Source organism: Embiotoca jacksoni, unplaced genomic scaffold (assembly GCF_022577435.1).
Source record: "Embiotoca jacksoni isolate LCO1_2020_lvr unplaced genomic scaffold, fEmbJac1.0.p SCAF_1, whole genome shotgun sequence".
In the NCBI taxonomy this organism is placed as follows: domain Eukaryota; kingdom Metazoa; phylum Chordata; class Actinopteri; family Embiotocidae; genus Embiotoca; species Embiotoca jacksoni.
The window spans coordinates 21,686,844-21,708,376 of record NW_027185229.1 but is presented as its reverse complement, the minus strand read 5'-3'; the positions used below and the strand labels follow the sequence as shown (position 1 = coordinate 21,708,376).

Sequence of the window (21,533 nt, the reverse complement as noted above, 5' to 3'; positions counted from 1 at the left end):
AGCCAATAGTCAGTTAAAATTAATTGGATAAAGTAAAACAAAACAAAAAAACACAATGGGAAGAGAAGGAGGCAGGAGACTCGCAACCAACTGAAGAGTGTATAATTGTAATCCAGGTGATGATTTCGTGGATGGATACTTCTACTTCTCCAGCTCTCCAGGCTTTCTCTTCTACCTCTCGCTTTACCTCTGCTATCCATTTACAGCACCTCTCTACCTTACTGTCCCACTCTGCCTTTACATCTTTCTCTCCATCTTGAGTGCTGTGCCTCACCCTAATTAGAAATTCCCCGTCCGACCAACTGAAATTGAATTGCCCATCATTTGCATAATGATAGCTCACCGGGCTGACGGCCGATTTACCATGAGATGAAATGTAGCAATCACTTAAGAGAGTGACCATGAGGGAGTGTGGGTAAGGGGGTGCATGAGGAGAAAGAGAGAGAAAGTGAGAGAGAAAAAGGAGTGAGAATGTGAGAATGAAATGAGACCACAAAGATAGAGTGAGGTAAAGAAATGGAGAGAAAGAAAGGCCAAAATCTGACAGGTATTTAGGTTATTGTCTCATACAGCAGTATAGCTGGAAGGAAGGCTGTGTCCTCAATATGGCAGTAACTGGACACAACAAGGACATATAAGGACGTTTGTACAACACTGCTGATCTTCTCAATGCAAACACTTCTGTCTTTAAACTTCAATTATTGCCATATTTTACAAAGGCGCTAATATTCCATCATAATGCTGCAAACATTCTGTATTCCTAAAATCGTATCAATAATATTTACCTTCACACATGTATAATTTCCTATTTCCAGCTGCCTTTTCTTAAGGGCCATTAAACATTTTTAAGTGACTATCTGTTACAGTGAAAAACTAGAAGCAAAACTGGGACAGGACTAATACATATTTATCCAGTGTTCAGAAGTTATTCTTTTCAGCACTTTAAATCTGTAACTAATTGGCCAGAAAATATTCAACAACTCATAAAATGTAGTTGCCTTTTCTTTTTATGATTAAAAAAACAAAACAAAAGAACATCCTTCATTGTGAAATGGAGCATGTAAAGTGGATCATTGTCATTCAGAGTTGTTTTTTTTTACTCTCAGAACAGGAACAAAACACTTAAAAACAAATAATAAATGTCAATGACCTCCATTGTTAATGAACAGTAAGTGCTGTGCACTATTTTTAGTTTTTTGAGTCGATGTTTGGCAAGTTTTGATTTCGTTTTTCCCTGCACTCGATCAACCTCAGGAACTTCTGAACCACCCACAGTTTATAAGAAGTGGCCACACATCTGTGTAGCCGTCAGTGAACGCCCTGCCAGTAGAACAACTGCCACACCATGTACAAATTACAGTAATCAATGATATGATAATCATCTTGTTGTCTCGCCTCCTCTGGGCCATCAATCTCACATTCCACTGGGCCCGAAAATTTGATTTGTAAAAAACCCTGATAAATCCTGTGTCGGTGATGTCACGTAACTACGGGCAAATCAAATAAAGCAGCATGATCAGTGGGTAAAATGACAGTGAAGAAGCAAGGGGGTTGAGGCTAATGCACACGGCTGTCTAAAATCTCCACAAGTGTGTCCTTTCTATAAAAAGTGTTAATTCATGGGAGTAAGTGGGCAGAGGCAAGTGGTGTATAGGTCATATTTGTTTTCTAATAGTTGGAGTGATATGTTGGGCTATCAGGTTGGAAGCTCTGCCCAGAGTCTGATAAGGCCACTGTTTATTGTCTAACTTCCACTCTCTAACCTGAGGAACCTCAGTCTCTCAAACGGTACTTTCCACTCCTTAGCCATTACCTCAATGTGTGTGTGGTGTGTGTGTGGTGTGGTATATGTGTGTGTGTGTGTGTGTGTGTGTGTGTGTGTGTGTGTGTGTGTGTGTGTATGTGCATGAGAGAGCCCTCGTGTGATCTTTGTTTTCCATCACAAGTCTTGACCTAATTAAAATGTCTTGTCAATGCTCAATAACTGACAAGTCATCAGAAAAAACCCACAGACGTTCACACACACACACACACACACACACACACACACACACACACACACACACACACACATCACTCAGTGCTTAAATCATTTATTCAATTCTTCAATCTCTTCTTCCTCTGTCCATCTCTACATAAGTGATCAGTGATCACATGTCGCATGTTAAAGTCAGTCGGCTGGCCCAGACAGGAGGGAGTTAAGTCCCTTATCTCTCCTCCCCAGAAGAAATTCCTACTAGAGGCCTCGCTCTGCTGGTTTCCTGCCTTCTTGCCCAATGCCCTATTTTTACTCATCGGGGCTCTAGAATACCAGGGGCAGCTTTTTCCTTGTCACTAACATATTTCCTGCCATTCTCACTCTGACATTTCTCCCCTCTGCGTGCTTCACTCAAATCGTTCCCCCTCTTTATGGGTCATAACCTTTCAGTCGGGGCCGTTCATATTCAAATGTACCTGCTGATGCCATAGCGGCTGCCAGCTCAGCCATCATTTCTGGTTGGCCTTTTTTTTCTGGTGCTCGCAGGTTTTTAACATCAGCTTTGACTAGGTGTTAATTTAATATCTTTCTGGGTGCTGCCAGAGAAAATCAGTTCCACTTTGTTCTTTGCTGTCAGGTTGACTGTAGCATATGATGGTTCAGACACTCATTAAATACATACATATGATGATGGGTTTTTGATTTAAAAATAAAATTGTATGTGTTCTCTGTTCTTAATCTGACAATCATTTGCACTTGCTCTCCATTTCTTATTTGAAGAACTCGTTCATTACAAATCTGATGAGCTATCAATCTTTATGTACTACAGTGTTGTATTTTGGGACCGACGGAGCCTAAGCGACATATCAAAACCTACATTTTCTACTGGCTCTCCACCTAAAAATTGTTTTCATAACCAACCTGAGTGACAAGGTGAATTTAAATAATCTACTTCAGTAACTGGTATGTGAAGTTAGAAAACTCAAAATAAGAGGACTAAAGATCAAAATGAATGCCTGGGGAGACATCAGATCAGCGACTGTCTCTTTCAGAAGCTTTCATCCTTTTCATACACAAACCTGGTCTAAATGGAGGTGGATCGATGCTGGTTAAAAACACTAATGGCGCATAAAGGGAGCACACTTAGCTACTGTGTTTCTTTCTCGCCAAGGTCTGATCACTCCTATTAATGGAATGCTGCTCTCAGCAGAGAACATCCAGCCAGCTACAGGTAAAAAAAAAAAAAAGGTCCATTGTCTAATTTCCAAGAATACTCCTCTTACAAAACATGGCATTGACATTCTAGGTGAAGAGAGTTTGGCTTCTCCTTCATATTTGTAGTAATAAATGAGCTGATTTTCATTCTGTTGAGTGGGATATCATGAATTCAAGACGGTGGACACCTGTGCTCGAATCACGCTGCCTATTGTATTGCTTTTTTTTTTGTCCCTTTACCGGGTACATTTGTGAATATCAATATTATTTCCCAGCAGGAGGTAAATTGTATTGAATGGTTGCCAGGCTGCAGGAGGGGAGACTGCTCAGCTGACTGAAGGAGCCATTCTCCATTTTATCTCTCAATCAGTATATTTGTGTGTGTGTGTGTGTGTGTGTGTGTGTGTGTGTGTGTGTGTGTGTGTGTGTGTGTGTGTGTGTGTGTGTGTGTGTGTGTGTGTGTCTTTGTGCGTGCGTGTGTGTGTGTGTCTGTGCGTGCGTGCGTGTGAATGCCATCCCACTGGTGTGTGTCTCTGTATGTGCAAATGTGTGTTTCATTCTGAGGGGAGCAGAACGAGCTGGAGCTTGCTGCATGACTAGGCCATGTGAGAAAAAGTTCACGTGATGCAGACAAATGCAGCCAGTCTTCAGCAGGATGGAAAGACTGTAATCAAACCATAAATCAGAAATCACTGAACTGCCATCCACCCAAACCCCTCCCTCTCTTTTAGGTTTCTACCCTCCTCCTCTTCTCTGCAGAGCTCCCTGTATTTTACTTTACATACAGCCATGCATATCTGCAATAGGTGCACAGCAGCTCAATGAAAAAAAATGCATAGAGGTTTCTATATTAAACACCTGCAGTTATATAGTACAAGATAAATCCAGTACATTTTTGAACAAATCAGTGAGATTTATTTGGAAACCAGTGGGTATTTGAGGTCTGATGTTTATCAAAAGCCTTTTCATGCCCCCAAAAAACAATTAAGAAACCAACAGTCACATGCACACATGTAGTTTTTTTTTTTGACTATTCACAAAACACATGCAGTTCATATTTGTCTGGCCATGACTTTCATAGTGAGCCACCTGGTGCGCTGTAATATCAGGAGAACACTGGGGTCATTGTGAAGGAGCTGTGTGATATCGAGGAGAGTGACCCATTTAGAGCCCAGCTACAGAGCTGACAAGCCACTGTTATGTCTAGGACATCTGGAAGGCCGGAGCCGTTCACTCCACTGAACTCCACAAACGAGTCAATCCTTTCCAAAGAGGAAAAGACATCATAGGTCCAATGGGTAAAGTGGTGCAAATACTGCAATACAGTATTACAATACACTGAGAAATCTGGAAGGGATCCAAATAATATCAAAATGTCTTCAGGGCAAAACTCTTCTGATTTTAGAGGGGTGGAGTAATGGTGCAGCAAGATGCTATCTGCTGCTCAGCAAAAGTTCTCTGCAAAGATGAAGTGATCAAGGGGGTAAAGTTCCATCTCATTATTGAAATGAGAATGACTTTTTCAGTAGCTGAATCAATCCAGTGATGTTCAAAAGGGGCCTTGCATATTTAGCAAAATAACAGTAGCAGGGAGAAATTGGCTGCTTGAAGTAAACAATAACAACAACAACAAAAAGATTTAATGGAGAAATGAAAGAAAAAAATGTTGTCAAAGAAAGAAATGTTACTATTTGTGTATCATACACAATGGTGTCCAAAACGACTGAGATTTGTCCAATGAAGCTGCAGTGTTGCGCATTATATAAACGAATACATGAATGCATAATGAGAGGCCAAAATGAGCCAAGGAAAGCACACTGAACAAATCCCCCAGGGTAAGGGAAATTATTCAGAGTAGACGAGGACACAATTCATAATAACATTGGGAAGGGAAACTTTTTTTTCTCTGTACTTAAAATCCATGCTTTAAATGTAAAACGAAAACTACGAACTGAGCGTACTTCAGCACCAAGATAAGGATTTTAAAGGATCTGGTATTTTTTTTTTTACACTCAATTTAAAGCCTTGCTTACACTTTATGGCCTGAGGTAAGATTGCTGCAATGATATATATTAACAAAATGAAAGCTAACCTAAAATATGTGATGGTTCAAATGTAAGCACTTATCCTCAGTACAGCGACTACAATGCAACAGCACACGCTTTGATTATTCAGACTAAAGGAGCCCCACTGTCATTTCACTTTTTGTAGCTCAAACAATAATTCTGTATCATGAGGTAATTCATTTTTGTATGGAGAGGCAATTGGCTGCAAAGATTGAATCATCAGCCCTTGTTTCATTTTCCATGTAATTAAATCAGCTATTGAAAAAAAAACTATGTAAGCTGGCATACGATTTAGGGAAAATTAGCATTTTTAATCACAGTACATTACTTTAATAACTCAATAAATCTGTGGCAGCTGGAGCATCTGAGAATGTTGTCACAGCTACTTAGTTCTGCATTTGCTACTAATACAGGCTGATGAGAATCGGCCCGAGAGAGCAAGAGAATAAAAAGGGAGTCAGAAAGAGGAGAGAAAAGAAATCCAGCAGAGTGAGACAGAGAGGATGAGAATGAAGGGAGATAGAAACAAAAGCAGGCAGGTGAGAAACACGAGTGAACAGAACAAGGAAGAAAGAACTATCAGCACAGACTTTGGCACAGAAAGGGGCTCGGCACTTGTCTCCTCTCTCTCAGTTATTAACAGTTAATCCCCAATTAGCTCATCCTGTCACCTCTATGTCTGACATGAGACCTGCATACCCTTCGTGTTGCTTTGTTGCCTGGGTTTGTTTGTGCAGCTTAGCGCTAGTAGTTGCCAAATGCACGCACAATAGAAAAGTCTGAATGACTGCAGAAAATCTCATTTAATTATAACAGGATGTTGAGAATCAGGAATCCTCCAGATGCATACAGTGCACAACGAAGCAGCAGGAGTCACTACAGATTAAAGATGTGTTGTAACGTTTCTTCTTTGATAGTCAGAGACCCACTCTTTCTTCTGTTGGTCAGGAGTTTACTGTAATGTAAGAAAACCTCTCAGTGTTGCGGAGAGTTCAAGCAGTGGATGGCTCATGGGTTACATCTCCTCCTCTACATTTTTGCAAATTGCTCCAGCCCTGCTTTTTCCTCCAAGAGACTCCCTTTCAGTCCAAACCACAATACTTTCAAAGACATAAAAGCAGACTAGACAGCACTGATCATTTGTTAAAACAGCTTAAAATGATCTCTGCTTACATTTAGTGCTAAAGTAAATGTAGTGTTTTGGTCACTAAGAAATATGAGGAAGGGATGGATGGTTTGTGACTTTTTTTTAGGGATGCAAATAACAATTAATTTTGTTTTTCATTATTTGTTCATATATTGTTTTGTTGATCGAAAAATCTTGTATTTTTACTTGCTTGTTGTTAAAACCAAAAGATCAATTAACAATGTTACAACACTGCAAAAATCTGCTAAACCTCACGTTTGAGAATTTAATTCCAATTTAAAATGACTAAAACTATTGATCAGATATCAAAATTGTTGGCAATTATTTTCATTTGATTGTGTGACTGTAAGAGCCTGGTGGACGGAGTCAGATCATCAGGGAGATTCAGCTCAATTGGTCAGGCTGCCCTGTCTTTCTCTCTGGTTTGGTTGTGCTCGCTGTATCTTTAATTTCCCTTTTAATTATATAAAATTATTGTATTCTTAGTTACAAATCATGTGTTGTCTACCCGCCTTAGTCCAGCCTTGAGCCAGGTTGAGACGATAAACAATGAATTGAGCAAACAACCATTTCCGTTGTAGTTTTCCTTTAAAACATCAAGAAACGTTCCCAAACCAATTTTAATAGCCTACACTTAACCACACCTTAACCCTCATATGGCTAATTTTTAACTGTCTTTGTCATCAAACTTTGTCATAAAAATGTGTTGTTTACCATGCGATCACACTGTGGTAAGAACACTGATGTTTGTGGGACAACGTTCACTCCACTGTCATGAAAATAACAGCAGAGTGTCAGCAGGTGCATGAACACAAATGAAAGTGAGAGCTGATGTCATGTCAGCACGTGCACTGTCGTGGTTTGTTTCCATGGTTGTATGGGTCCATGCTAATGTGCGGTGCGCGAGTACTTTATTTTGCCCTTTTATTTTGGTGTAAGTTTGCAGAATTGCTCAACAAGGCCTATTTTTCTGTCTGCCAGATAAAGCTCTATCTCTTCATCTCCTCTTCCTCTCTAGCACTTGTTTGTTTTGTAGTTCCTTGCACAATTGCAGAGCTGCAATAGTAGAGGCCTACATCATTTTACAGCTTAACAGTGTGTCCCTAAGTATGGATTTACACACACACACGCACAAACACACATGCACACAAATGTATCTGGTGAGGCATAAACATGGAAGACGACATAAAAAAAAAAATTAAAAAAAGCCTGCGCTCCATAGAGATGTGAGTTTACATTCAACATAGGCAGGAGAGGCGCATGAAAGCACTGTGGCTCAGAGTCAATGCCCTGAAGGTGTATTGGCATAAGTCTGTGCCCATTCGCTGTATCTTTGCAGTTCCATTGAGGAGACTGAGGAGCCTTGTTCCCACTGATATACAGCTCTTTGATTCATTTAGCAGGCTTTGTCATGCGCATGCTGGATTAAGCCTCTAAAAATCAACTGTGCAGCCTGAGCGCATACACACATGCATGCTACAGCACCCACAAACAGCCATTAACACCAAAGTGGTAGACCCCACTAATTAGCTCATCATCTCAGCACTTCTCTGCCTCACCTCATGGATCTGCTTTCAAAGTACACTTTCCAAAAGTGTTAAAGTAGAACGATGGCATTATGGCACTGGACACACGAGTGTATTTCTATGGGTTCTCTGGGGACAAGCGGCAACACAGAACATATAGTTTTTTCTATCGACTGTGTGACTAACACTGAAATAGCACCCAAAGAGGCTAAGTTGATTTGACAGGACACGTACAAGGAAAAGCTATTATAACGCCATGCCAGGCTGATTTTGTAAGAATGGCTCTGCTGGGCAGCTCGATCCATTTGCAGATCAGGCAACAGTGGATCAGAGACGGCTAGATTTTTATAACACTCTACAATAAACACACAACGAACTAACAGCTCACATTTATGGCTCTAGATTTATCTGCTGGTTCCTCTTTCTCTCTTCTTCTCTCGTAATACAACTGTTAAGGCATTTTCACGCTGTTGGGACCGATCAGAAATTTCTATTATTATTCATCCTAAAAATGCTTGAGGAGAAAGCATAAGAGTAGTCTTGAGAGTAAACAGTTTCAATTTTCCAAAAATCTGGAGGCAAAAAACTGCAAATACTTTGTTTTTTTCTTTTGCGGTTCATGCTGCTCTGTGATGATTTTGAAAAAGTGGAAGATCACTTTGTACTTTATGAATTACAAAACAACCTCAAATGTCAATTACTGCTGATCTTTACAGAGCTGGAAGGAAGGAAGGAAGTGATAAGTTTTTCATTTTTTTGTCTATTAGTCATAACAGGCTATGATGAATTTCGTTGTTAAAATGCTTTTTTTTCTAGAAATTTTGAAGTGTCTACATTAAAATGTGGCTGTGATTTCAGTGAGAACATTTCTTTGAGATACCACCACATAATTATACCTTAGCTTTACATTGCAGTTCCTCAATGTCTATACATTCTGCAGAAGCCTCGGTGCTAATTTCATCCTCTAAGGTTTTTCTCTTATGTGCATGTGTGTGTAATTCAGTTGGTCATTATTTTCAAATTAGAATGGCTGGTAACATGTTTCGGTATGAACTGGTTCCTCTGTGGAGGGATTGAGCAGCCTTTGAACGATTCACACACTCTATATGGTAAACAGCAGTCTTGTACAGTTTCATATGCTGAGACCAACAAATGGGGTTTACATGTGACTATATATAAACATTATTACAAAGTCTGCTCCTGTACCCTTGCCTTGTGGTTTCTGATATGGCAAAGCCAGTGAAATGGCGGAGAAGCCAATTTACAGTTTATAACTCAACCACACATCAATAATAGAAAAAAAATAGATTACAGTAAATCCATGGTTCAAAAACTGCATACCTTTGAAATGTCAAAGGGGAAACCACAACGGATAACTCATCTCAAAACTCATTTCAACTGCACAATGCATGCTGTATTACAAATATTCAACAGTCTACTGTTCCCTCCAGGTATTTTTTTTTTTTAGCAAAACACTCTATACATTTTCATTTGAGATGAGAAGAAAGAAATGTTGTTGTTTTTTACTGGCAAGCAGCCAAACCAATTTAATTACATTCCAAATGGGCGGAATCTACATAGCAACCAGCTCATGTTGTATTTCTCAAACTTCAACAGCCTCCTTGACTTTTTCTGAGTAATTGAAATCTTCCACTCTTCTACCCTCGTCATTATGCAGAGCAGCAGAAAGTACAACAAACCAAACCAAAAGGAACAAGGAGATCTGGCGCTCAGAACGAGCTGCTTTAGCCAATTTGTAACTTCATCAGCACGTCTTGATACAGTTTCTCTGAAGTCAATTAAAAGGATATTAGGTGGTGTATACCTAGATAGAACTGACGCCTTTTTCCTGCCAAAAAGCTGGTGATTACCCATAACTGGAGTCAGCAAAATCCTGTCAAAGTCTGATGAGAGGTCACCACTTTCCATTTTGGATTCATTCTTCCAGCCTTGAGTCGTGTCCAAATACCACAGAATCAATTCTTTTGATGTGAAAATATTCGTTCATTACTTATCAGAATGCAATGCCTCTGCATCTGAAAGATATCAGACTTTGCAAACAACAGCCTGTGGTGCCAAGAGGTAACGTTTCACTACAAAAAAGCAGAACTGCAGCAATTAAGAACACAACTCCAGATACCATGACAATTTGGATAAAAAAAAGAAATAAGATGTTTTCCATTTTAACATGTTTCAAACAGTTTTTCTTTTCCATTTCCATCGCCATAGCGATGTTGAATACATGTCTTAATTAATGTTTCAGTCCTTGATAAAACATCAAAAGATGCTTGAAAAGAATTTACTGGCAAATCGCTTAAAAGTCTAAGGATTTTGCTTTACTGCAAAGACAAACTATAATCTCAGAGAGGTCCTTCCATTTACCCGGTGGGTAATTATGGGATGGCAGGCAAATAAATCATCCATCCAGACTGGCAGAATATATGGTTGTCTGTGTGCACTACAACCCAGCATAAGGTCTTGAGGTGACCAAAGTACCAAGCATGGTATCAGTCACACTGTGCCATGTTGGTTTCAGGAAGTCCTAATAACTGTCTGTAAAGTTCAAGGCCTACAGAAATCCCCAAAAAAGGTCATCTTCCCATCTAGACAGGGAGATAATTAAAAAATAAATACATGTAAATGCTTTAGAATGCGAGTTCTGTTAACTTTTAGGCAATTATTCCTCTATTTATGTACACTTACCCGCACCTCTCTCCCTATAGCTCTCTTTCTGTCACTGAATCTGTCTGAGAGCCCAGCCACATGCCAGTGCCTTTGTGTCAAAGATTAAGTGAAACCAGGAGTGCCAGCAATGCTGTGTTTGCACAGTGGACACACTGAGTTTCAGCTGCACCAACACATCACACACTGAGGCCCGAAACAGACCTACAAGAGCTACTGTAGAAAGACAACTAATATTAGAGAGGGTACAAATTTGAACTCCTTTACACATTGCTGTGGTATCATTCTGTATGTGGGTGTAGATTTTAAAATCAAGAGTGTAAAAGCGAAAACAAACGGTGATATGTAAAAAAGAAGATGCATGCAATTTATTATGCATTTAATTACAGGGTTGCTCAAGTATTCTTATTTTACTGGGTTGTCACTGAAAATGACTGGGGTGCCAAAGTCTGACTATCAACACACAAAAGACAAAAATTCCTGGAAAGTAAGGCAAAGCTACAATGAAAATATTATGAACAAAGCCCAAAAGTGCCAGGGGTGGTTTACAAGACTGGGGCGAAAAGGGGCCTGGGGGGACTGTGGGTTTGTAGTGATAGGGAGGGGAGTCACACACACACTTGGCTCAGAGGCACAGAGACAAACAGCACATGGCAGACGAACAATCCTTGGTGGCCTAACCAGCTAACTAACTTCCTGTGCAACCTTGAAGAAACTCAGTCATGATCTATATAAAACAGTCAAACATCTGTTGAAAAAGTCAAACATAAAAAGCTTACTTATCTTTCTGATCAGTCTCGCAGACACGTCTTAACCATAAATCTCTCCAAAATAATTTCCATCTTATTTGAGCGCAGTGTGAACTGATACTAAAACATTCATACAATAAAATACAGTAATCTGTGGGTTGGGCTGTTGCTGCACAACAACACATCTGTGGTTTGTGTGCTCACATGTGCGCTTGTTATTTATGCTATGCAAGTGTGGACATGCTTGCATCTGCATGCAAGTGTGTGAATGTCTACCTGAGAGAGAGTGTATGACTGTGAGTGTGTGTACTCAGTGGGCCTGTGGTCTTTGAGTGTGGACCTGAACCAGCCGTCTCCAGTTCTGTTTGCACAGGACATGCCTCAGGAAGCTAAGACAACTGTTCGTGTTTGCCCAGGCTTGCGAACCTCTCTTAATACACCCGACAGCTGCATTCTTCGACAGCGCAGACACTGTGTTTATCAGTGTTTTTATACATTTATCCTATGGAATATGTTGGATCACGGCATCCTCGCTGACCTTCTCTAAAGAAACACCCATCAGGAGGAGCCACGAGGACAAACAAACCACATGTTGCAGCTCTCACAGACAACTTCTCCGTGCTTCCTATATAATTAAAAAAATGTCCTGTTACTGGATCAGCTGTCAGTCTACAATTCTATCCAACAAGCCAACAAGGATTAAGTCAGCAGTGAAAGTGATGATTACTGTCTCCCAAAACAAGGCTGATGACTAATTTCCAATCATTTGTTTTGATGGCATTTTTGGTACCATAACAGTACTAAGGATTACAGAAACTGCCTTCTCCAACCCTGTGATATCCAACATCTACTGATCTGTCATGTCCACAACCTGTCAAAATGTGCACACCCTGACCTCTCAACATGCCCCAAAAATCACCCTCACCCACACTCCTTCACTCCTTCCTCTCCTTAGTGTTTCATTTCCTGCACATAGACCAAACAGCACTTTCACACCATTTCAGGTACGGCTTTTACTGAGAAAAAAAACATCATGACAGTAAACATAGGCTATAATATACCATTCCCAGGGAGATGAAATGAAAAACAAACTGCTGGATGAACTGTGAGATCTTTGCAGAATGGTGAGTATGAAAGTGAAAGATGATGAGCTCCGTCTGTGCTTATTTGAAATGTTGATATGGTTTCCTCATACAATGGTTACGCTAATTTATGTACCAAAGCCTGCTTTACACAAATCTGCCAAGGCCAATAACTGCACTCATAATCTCCAGCATCTAGAATAATCACTTTGTGGTCTATTTGTTTATGAATGAAATGAAGCAATTATCCTAATGAAGATCAGCTTTCCTTGCTGGGGGAATTGCAGCATTTCAGCACAATGAAAAATGTTTTGTCTTTGTTGCCTCTACGTTGGCGTGCTGATACCTTAATCGTAAAACAATAGGAACAAGACATTTTTTTTACTGTATGATAATTAGGGACACGCGGTTCACAGTTAGGATTCTAAAACTGCTGCTGCAGAAAAAAAAGAAAACTGAACCGCGCACTTCCTGACCAACAGTCTAAACCACATGCATGTGGATGCTGCTAAATGTCAGCAATAACAATACGTTTGCTTGTTGCCCTTGGTGAACCAAAGACATAAAGTTGCATAACAGAAGGTCACAGCAGTTTGAATGTTAATATTGACTTCGACTTATTGTTATAATAAGTCTATGTAACAACTTTGTGATATACTGTCTTGCTACTAAGTATGTTTGTCATATATGTCTCGACTGAAACGTGCTATACAGTACTTTTTTTGTCTTTGCTTTATGGACATAAAAAGGCCACATTCTGTAGATATCAAAGGGAAACATTACTTAATACAACAAGCCTTCAGTACAACAAGGATTGAATCAAAGGTTGTATTTTTTCATATCGCAGTGCTGATGGAAAGCAGATGAATGTGCTTTGAAATGCTGTGGTAGCACAGTGAAACAGTCAGTTTTCCCTTCTCATCAGCAGACAGAGCAAAGAACAGGGCACAGAAATGGTTAAATAAATCAGATAAAGCAGCTCTTTCTCTCTCTTTCCTTCTTCTCCCTCTCCAACACACACACATGCACACACACATTCTTTAGTGAAATCCATCAATCAGCATTTCATGCAGTTTGGGTCTGAACCACACCAAATGCACTAAAACAATAAACGTCTGTCTTTCAAGTCGCTATCTGGACTGGAACACATCTGGTGGCAAGGCTCATTTTGGTTTCCACATCGTTGAATGACATTACAGACTCAATGGTGAGCTGAAAAATAAAGTACCCCTAAAAATCTCTCCATTTTCCCTCCATCTACAGCTCTGTCTCTCTCTCTCTATCTTTATGCACATACCAAATCTCCTTCCCCCTCCCTGCACTAACCAGCTAACCTCTCAAATGCTATTCCACCACCCCATCCCCCAACCAATCAAGAAGTGAATATAAAACAGCACAAGGAAACTGGGCTGCATGAGGGAGGCGGTGGGGGGGGGGACAGACAGACGGGGAGGGAGAGACATCCAGTCAAAGCGATTGCTACTGAGGAACCAGTGGCCTCCTGAGGTGTAGACAGTTTAAAATGCCTTGGCGCATTGGACTCGACTTTACACAAGTCACAAGTGTGTGAAACACACACCCCAACATCCAGCTGAGGAGCAAAGAGTCAAGCCTGACAGTAGTATTTGGGTTTCAAGGGGCAGTGACGATAATTAGGGTTAATGTGATTTAATGAGAGGCACGAGTTGGGCTGGGGTGGGGCGGCTTCAATGCGCAATCAACGTCAAAATTTGAATTACTCTGACACCTTGTGATGTGGCTGTGTTTCGCAGTAGCTCACAGTTTGCCACACATAACACAAGTCTAAAAACCTACTATCAGTCTTATCCTTAAAGCCGTCTGGTGATTTCTTATAATAAACTCACTGGCTGATCAATTACAGCGTGTTAACAGCACAGAAATGATTTGGTTAGCAGTAGTACATCACAAAAGTATATTGGGAGGAGTTTTAAAAAATGCTCTATCATGACTCAATTCTTGGTAGTTAATACAATCAATCATCAACATAAATAGCCTGTTTCTATGGACCTTGGTGATTAAGTAGCTAACCAGGCAGGATAAACTATAGTATCTATTTTCAGCCATACATGACTTATGACCCTCTTAACACCTCTAGTAGCTCTGAGTCATGTCTGGTCTAGATTATAAAGTACAGAGCAGAGCGACGGGAGCACTGCAGAATCTGGTTGAGGCTTTGTCACCTCTACTATTCAGTAGGTTAAATTGGAGTTCATGGTGGTAAATCACTGTTATGGACAGCTGTATGCTCTAACTTATTCTCTCAACAGACAAATGATGTCCTTTAAATACCACGTGAAATCTTTGGTGGGTGCAGCTATAGGATAGAAACTACAGTGTCATTGATGTGGTTGCACTGGGGCTTTTCCCTGTACACATAGACAATATATAAGAAAGAGCCTGGTGCCATAAAGTGCAATACCACTGATGGCCACTAAGAGTTAGTCGACACAGTTTTTCCACAAGCCATTTTGGTGTTATTTGTCTTTCTAATTAGTTTTCTGGCAGTCAATCTAAAAATATACCCACAATTAAATAGATATTAGGCCTCAAAAAGTGATGTGTCTGGTTTGATTGACAGAACTGTGGTGGATTTGAGTTTCCACAATGGGTGGATCGGTATAGATCGAGTCAGATTGACCCCTCGCTCCTCCCCAGCTCGTCCAAATAAACACTTCTGGCTCCAAAAAACCAAGATGGCGACGGCCAAAATGCCAAACTCAAGGCTTCAAAACAGCACGTCACAAACCAATAGGTGATGTCACAACAGATTACCGCTTGGTTGTAACTATACAGTAACATAGTTGAAATAACATAAACAGGTCAAGTTCTGTAAGCAAACTATTCATCCACTTTAGTTGAAAAATGCAGTCAGCTCTATATCTCCCATCGTAACAATATTTCTTGTGTTTTAAATCTGTAATCTATGTACAAAATCGTTATAAATAGTCCTCTTTTCTCCAACTGTAAAGGTCCGTGTACACAACAATATCTAAGCCCCATTGCTCCAGAGAATAACACAGTAGCTACTTATCATTAACTCAAAGACACAATCAGCCTCAGGTGATCCAGCTTCCCTCCGTAACCTTTTGACATTGCTGCTGGGAAGGTAAATGAGAGAAGAAGTTAGACACAGAGAGGGGGAGATGTGGGGAGACAGAAAGACGTGATTATGAATAGTACCAGGAAGTGGTTCGACAAAAAAAATAACATCACAAAGTAGAATGCTAAATCTTTTTTTTTTTTTGAACATCATTAAAAAAGAATTGTTAACTGCATGGAACAGTATTAGCACAATAAATTCATTACTTTGAGGGTTCCAGCAACTTAGACTGCATTTTTCCCTCTGCTGTGTGTTTGAGCCATGCATGGGTTAACATTTTCCCAGTGAGAATGGTTGGGATATTGCAACTCGGACTGGCCAGTCAGCAGAATGTTATGAATGGGCACAATGAAAAACCCCAAGTCCACGCTGTCGACCCAAGAATGCTTGCCTCCATGTAATTAACTTCTCTCCGTGTACAGAATGAGGTACTGCTGGAATAACTCTTCTTTTTCTGTTTCTATTACAGTCATGTTTCGAAGAGAGAGAGAGAGAGAGAGAGAGAGAGAGAGAGAGAGAGAGAGAGAGAGAGAAAAAAAAAGCACATTCTGAGAATTCAACATGGAAAATATTTTCGCCTGTCCATACTTTGAAGTATCCCGTGACTAATACAGTGATTTGGATAGTATTGGAAATGGAAGGGACCACTTGAAAAGGAGTGGTACGTGGCCTGCAAAGACTAGCCCCATTGCTCTTTGAGTGGACAAGTATTAGCTGCTTGTTACTTGCATTCGTGTAGCGTGGTGCAATAAGGAATTAAGGCAAGTAAAACATAGGAAAACCTGGATTAATGTAAAGTGATCTTGTTAAAACATGTTTCATATATCTCATATTAGGGTATACTAACAATTAGGTGTGCACTGCACACACATACACTTGCATGGAGTCCACAATATACTCAAGTGTATATAAATAACATACAGTAAGTTGGAACAGACTGCAGCTAGGTAAAGAATAACATCTACAAACCACTGGATTATAACTACAGTATAATTACTTGAGAGGCTCTTTCTTGGGCACCGTGTTGTTAGTGGGAAGAGGGATAGGGAGAAAGTGGAACATCTACAGTAATCTATCCAACTTCATTTCACTGGAGTGATTCTGCCTGGGGGTATGCACAAGTCATAATGCATTTGACAAATAGTCTCCTACTAAAAAAGGCATTTGCGAAGAAGTGGCCTTCAGCGCTGGTATACACAGCTGAGTGTACGCTGAACAAACAAGCCTCCCACTCGGCGAGGAAAGATACAGAGAGGCTTCAAAAAGATTAGGAAAAATCTTGGGCGAAAAGTAAAGATGACTCACAGTGATTGTGCAAGTGCAGGACAACGCAAGTTGGATGGAGTTGAGAAGAGCAACAGAGCCGTGGGGTTCTTAGCAAAACACAAATCGATGCTTTTCTCATGTGTTGTTCTTTGCATTGTTCAGAAATGTGGATGCACAGGTTGTTTTATTAAACACTTTACAAGGGAATTTAGAGAAGCACAAAGGCCCTCCTGTCTTACATAATCTCTTTACCATCTTGTGTTTGGATTTGATTATCATTTTTTAGTTTAAAAATTAAATTAAAGCCTCACCTTTTGATTTAAATATTTGCATACATTCACTTAATTAGGTACATCCATCACTAATGTAGTCAATGCAATTAAATCCTACCGATGTGAAGATGACATTGTTCAGCTTCAGTTAAAACTGTTTTAGAGAGGTGCTGTGTCAACTTTACAACTACAGGATGTAGTTTGTAATGCTGTTGAACTGTTTATTGCTATCCTGACAGGCCTTCTAATATTTTGTCCACCCTATTTATAATATTAATGATGAGTATAGGCTAAATAACAGAAGCTTTTCTCCATTTAATGCAACAGAACTTAACAAAAAATGAACAGTATAACTTTCATAAAGGCAAAATCTATTACAGGATTGTTGTATAAGACTGCATTGTCTTTATCAAGGTGTTTCTAATAAAATGAAAATGTTATTTTGTTCATGTTTAATTGGAAGTGATTATGTTTAATATTACGTCTTAAGTAAATTCAAAGGTCAAATGCATTCATAGATGTGTGGTGTTCACTTATTCTGTCAAAGTGATCTATATTCCTGCCATGCATCAACCAATCATGAGTCTGAATGTGGCCAATCAGCTTCAACCAGTTTCAGCTTACACATTCTTTACGTTCCTCAATTATTAACCCCTTCAGGTAGAAAGCAGAAAGAATTCAGGTCCAATTACTGTAGATGCACTCACATTAACAGTCATTCTCACAATGCTTAACAAACACTCTCAGAAATAGATGTGTTTTAAGTCGACACCACTTGAAGAGGAAGTGATGGGCTTTTATATATATATTGACTGACACACTTAGTATTATGCACACTTCCTGGTTGGTGGGTTAAATACTGTACAGTAATGCATAATCACACTAGTGACTTTTACACGAGCTCTGTACTGTACATGTTCTGCCTGTTTTAACTGTTAATAATGGTGAATCAAAACCTTAAACTAGCACTAGCAACAAGATCTAAAATGCAAATTAAAAGCGATGTAATGCAAAAATCTATCACAATTATCTTTTCAATTTCCCTAAAATATGCTAACAATTCAAACCAACTGTAGCTGTAAGTAACTCACTAATCTGTGTGAAATGAGGAAAAAAAACAAAAACATATTTTTGTCATCTTTTCAAACTTCACTACTTGCAGGTGAAGTAGCATTAGACCACTGTAGCACTTCTAACACGGTGCTACTCCAGGAGGTCAACTCCATCCTGCTCCTGTAATGAAACTGCCATAAAGAGATGAACTACTGCCAAAACGTCATGTAAAGCTCCAGTATCATTATTCAACAGTTATGTGTAGCAGCAGGAGTACAACACAGATAATGTGTCACTTTACATCTTAGTCACAGCTGTTACTTTAGTAATGACAATGTTATACGATTCTGTCCTTGAAACCCAAACCTGCTCCCGACTGGGCCAACAGCCTCTACGCTCGCTGAATCATGATAACTAGTATAGTTCATTGTGTTAACATTACAAGACCTGGGACATAGAACAGGTCCCACTGTGATCCTAAATATACATCTGCAGCTACCCTCTGTCTTTGTGTATACATGTGCTACACTTACCCATGCACACACAGGAACGCACATGCACACAACTGTGAATGTTGTAACTTCGTCGTAAGGACCCAAAGATTAGGAAAAACTCTGCTATTTGAGTCTTCATTTTAATAATGGGCTAACTTAAACTGCAATTTGGTGCTCAGTTATAATTAGGATTATTTTATGTTGGAGTCTAAGGACTGACGTTGATGTTAGGGGGGTTGGGGTTTAGAAATGACTAGTCGATATAAAATTCTCATGTATTGTAATTCAAACCTCTCTGCAAGTGAATGTTGTGCGAGTGTGGCTGTGGGGGGGTGCGTGCATGTGTAACTCATTGTGCGTGTTGTACGTGTATACATACAGGTGACTGTGTGTATGGACAGGGGAGATTAACAATTCAAATATTGTACGGTGCTATAATGTTTCACTTTGTCATCAGCAAATGTTAACTGCCTCCTGGCTTTCCTCCAAGTGTGAAGGCAAGCAATCCGATTTGAATGGCTTCATGTATAATGCCTGCTTCTAGCTCTGGTTTTACAAGTTTTACCTTGACCACAAGAAACTAGCCTTGATTGTTATTGTAATCATGCACTATATCTGCATTTCTAATTTGTAGATGCCATATCTTCTTCTGAAAAGCAAAGAGTCTTCCCTAATGTAGACCACATTGAAATAGTACAACAGTGAAAAGGTCCACCTCATTACAGTAGGCCCAATGATGTTCAACAGAATGATCAATAACCACACAATTCAGGAAAGATGACAATATTTAGCAATCCAAAACCAGATTCATTTTTTTTTTTTTTTTTTAAACTTTCTTTCAAATAAGCGTGTCAGGAATATTTAATTCATGGCAAGTATTCACGCTCCAGTTCATTATTATTAGTATCAATACATATCGTATACCATCTCGTGCAAAAAAAAAAAAAATGCAATTCACTTGGTAGCGTTTTGTCAGTGTTGTTAACACTGAAACAAAAGAATTAAGAAAAATAAAATTTGTATTGACTGAGAACTTTAACCCACCATGGAAGCTTTCTTTTTAGGTCACTAATGAATAATTGATTCCTAAAAAGTTATACGCTTAATGATGGGATTAGATTTCAGCGCATGAAGGTGATGATAACAAAAGCATATGAATATATTAATATTCTTCATGGAATTACTTTTGAGGAGCAATGAGGCAAAATAAGAAAAAAATAATATGCAGACATGTCAATAGCAAGCTGCAAGATATAGCCTACCTTTGAGTGTCACAAATAGCCCAGACCATAACGCGCACACTATCACCCTTTTGACGCTATCTTGATAATTGTTTATGGAACTAATTGTTTATTGACCATTGCCATGTGGAAACCTGTGCGAGGCAGATAAGCAAGCGTGTTTCCGCACTTAAGTTAAATATGTTTGAATTATACAGGGAACAATTTGTTGGTCTAAATATTATCAGTAAAACAACAATCATGCAAACAGTCCCTGTTTTTCCAGTTTGGTCAAAGAGGGCATTCGCCAGTTCAACCAGTGCGCCAGAGAGAGTGGTGCGCTCCAACTCCGCTCCGTCACAGGACAGCTTCAGTACAACGAACCCCCGGAATAACGTATTAGTAAATTGCAATTACAGGAAACCCAACGTGCAAGAGTTCAGTGCAGGTGTCATTTTCAGCACAGTTTAAAGACTATACATATACATATACAAATACATAAGAAATGCAACAAAGTTCAGAAAGACCAGTGCAGCCTGCAGACTCGTGTCACTCATTTACCCTGAAGGAACCAGAAGTGCACCATTTGTCACAAATGGTCTTCAACAAATTGTGCCTGATCATATACAGCCTGTATAGCCTATATGGGCCACTGTGTGCAATCAATGTCGGTTACTTCTGCGCGCTTGCATCATCACACTGCACATCTGACCGACTATAAGCCCGTAAAGTAGAGATAATTGTTTACCTTGTTGGAGTGGTAATAGTCCAAACCGGAGTCAGTACATGAACCCACGCTTGAAGGGGGAGCTGGATAAAATCTGACGTCCATCTCAGAGTCCGCAAGACTGACGGCATGAAAGCGTAGCTCCAAAAAACCTGTGCGACTTCTCTCTCTCTCCTGCACACACACACACACACACACACACACGCACGCACGCACGCACACACACTCGCGGTCTCTCCCTCTCTTTTTCTCTCGTGTATCAAACCCAACAAAAAGTAGTACAAGAAGAGGACTGAGTCTCTCCAGACGTTCAGTCTTTAAATCCGTCCTACAGTTACTTCAGCACTATAGGGGCATTGAGCACGATGATGCTCTGATATAACATCCCTATAAAGTTCACTTGGAGAGAGGGAAAAGGACAGGGGAACTGCCCGCCTCAGGGATCGCAGAAACTAAGAACCAAAACGGTCAGTGAAGTTGTTTGATAACGAACCGAGCCAGACGTGTTGCAGGTAAAGATGCTGAAATGATCTTGTCGACGGTTTCTCCCAAAACGCCCGTTCTCCGTGCCTGGTTTCCAGGCGCGCTGTAGCTTTGTCATGTGGGAGCGCTCTGATCCATCCATGAGTTCCCGTCCACTCAGCGACTGCTAGGTTGCGACCTCTACCGGCCAGAGGGGGGATAGGCGAGAAGAGGGTCAGTGTGGTTGGGAGGATTGACGAGGTGTAGTGGAGAATGAGTCTTTCCAAACTGAGTTAAAGTGTCCTCTCAGTTGGCGGGATAAAGACGGGCATTACAAATTGAACTCTATCAAGTTCGTTAAACACTGGCTTGATCATAATCAGTCTGATTTAAAGATCTATAAGCTTTGATAAATTATTTTTCATTTATGCACAGAAACAATCAACTAGTTGGCAGATGTCCCATAGGCTCGT

At 40.0% G+C, this 21,533-nt stretch overlaps 1 protein-coding gene across 4 annotated transcripts in view; it reads right to left on the bottom strand.

Moving 5' to 3' along the window:
• tox2 (TOX high mobility group box family member 2) overlaps window positions 1-21,219 on the bottom strand; it is an 89,009-nt gene extending 67,790 nt beyond the window's left edge. Inside the window, exon 1 of one of the 4 annotated variants that reach the window (XM_069147580.1) lies at window positions 20,620-21,219. In XM_069147580.1, coding sequence (XP_069003681.1) covers window positions 20,620-20,703 — 84 coding nt within the window. In that variant the 5' untranslated portion in view covers window positions 20,704-21,219. The remainder of the gene's footprint in view (window positions 1-20,619) is intronic. The other 3 variants (XM_069147597.1, XM_069147570.1, XM_069147589.1) reach the window with 3 other exon arrangements.
• Between the last annotated feature and the right edge of the window lie 314 nt (window positions 21,220-21,533).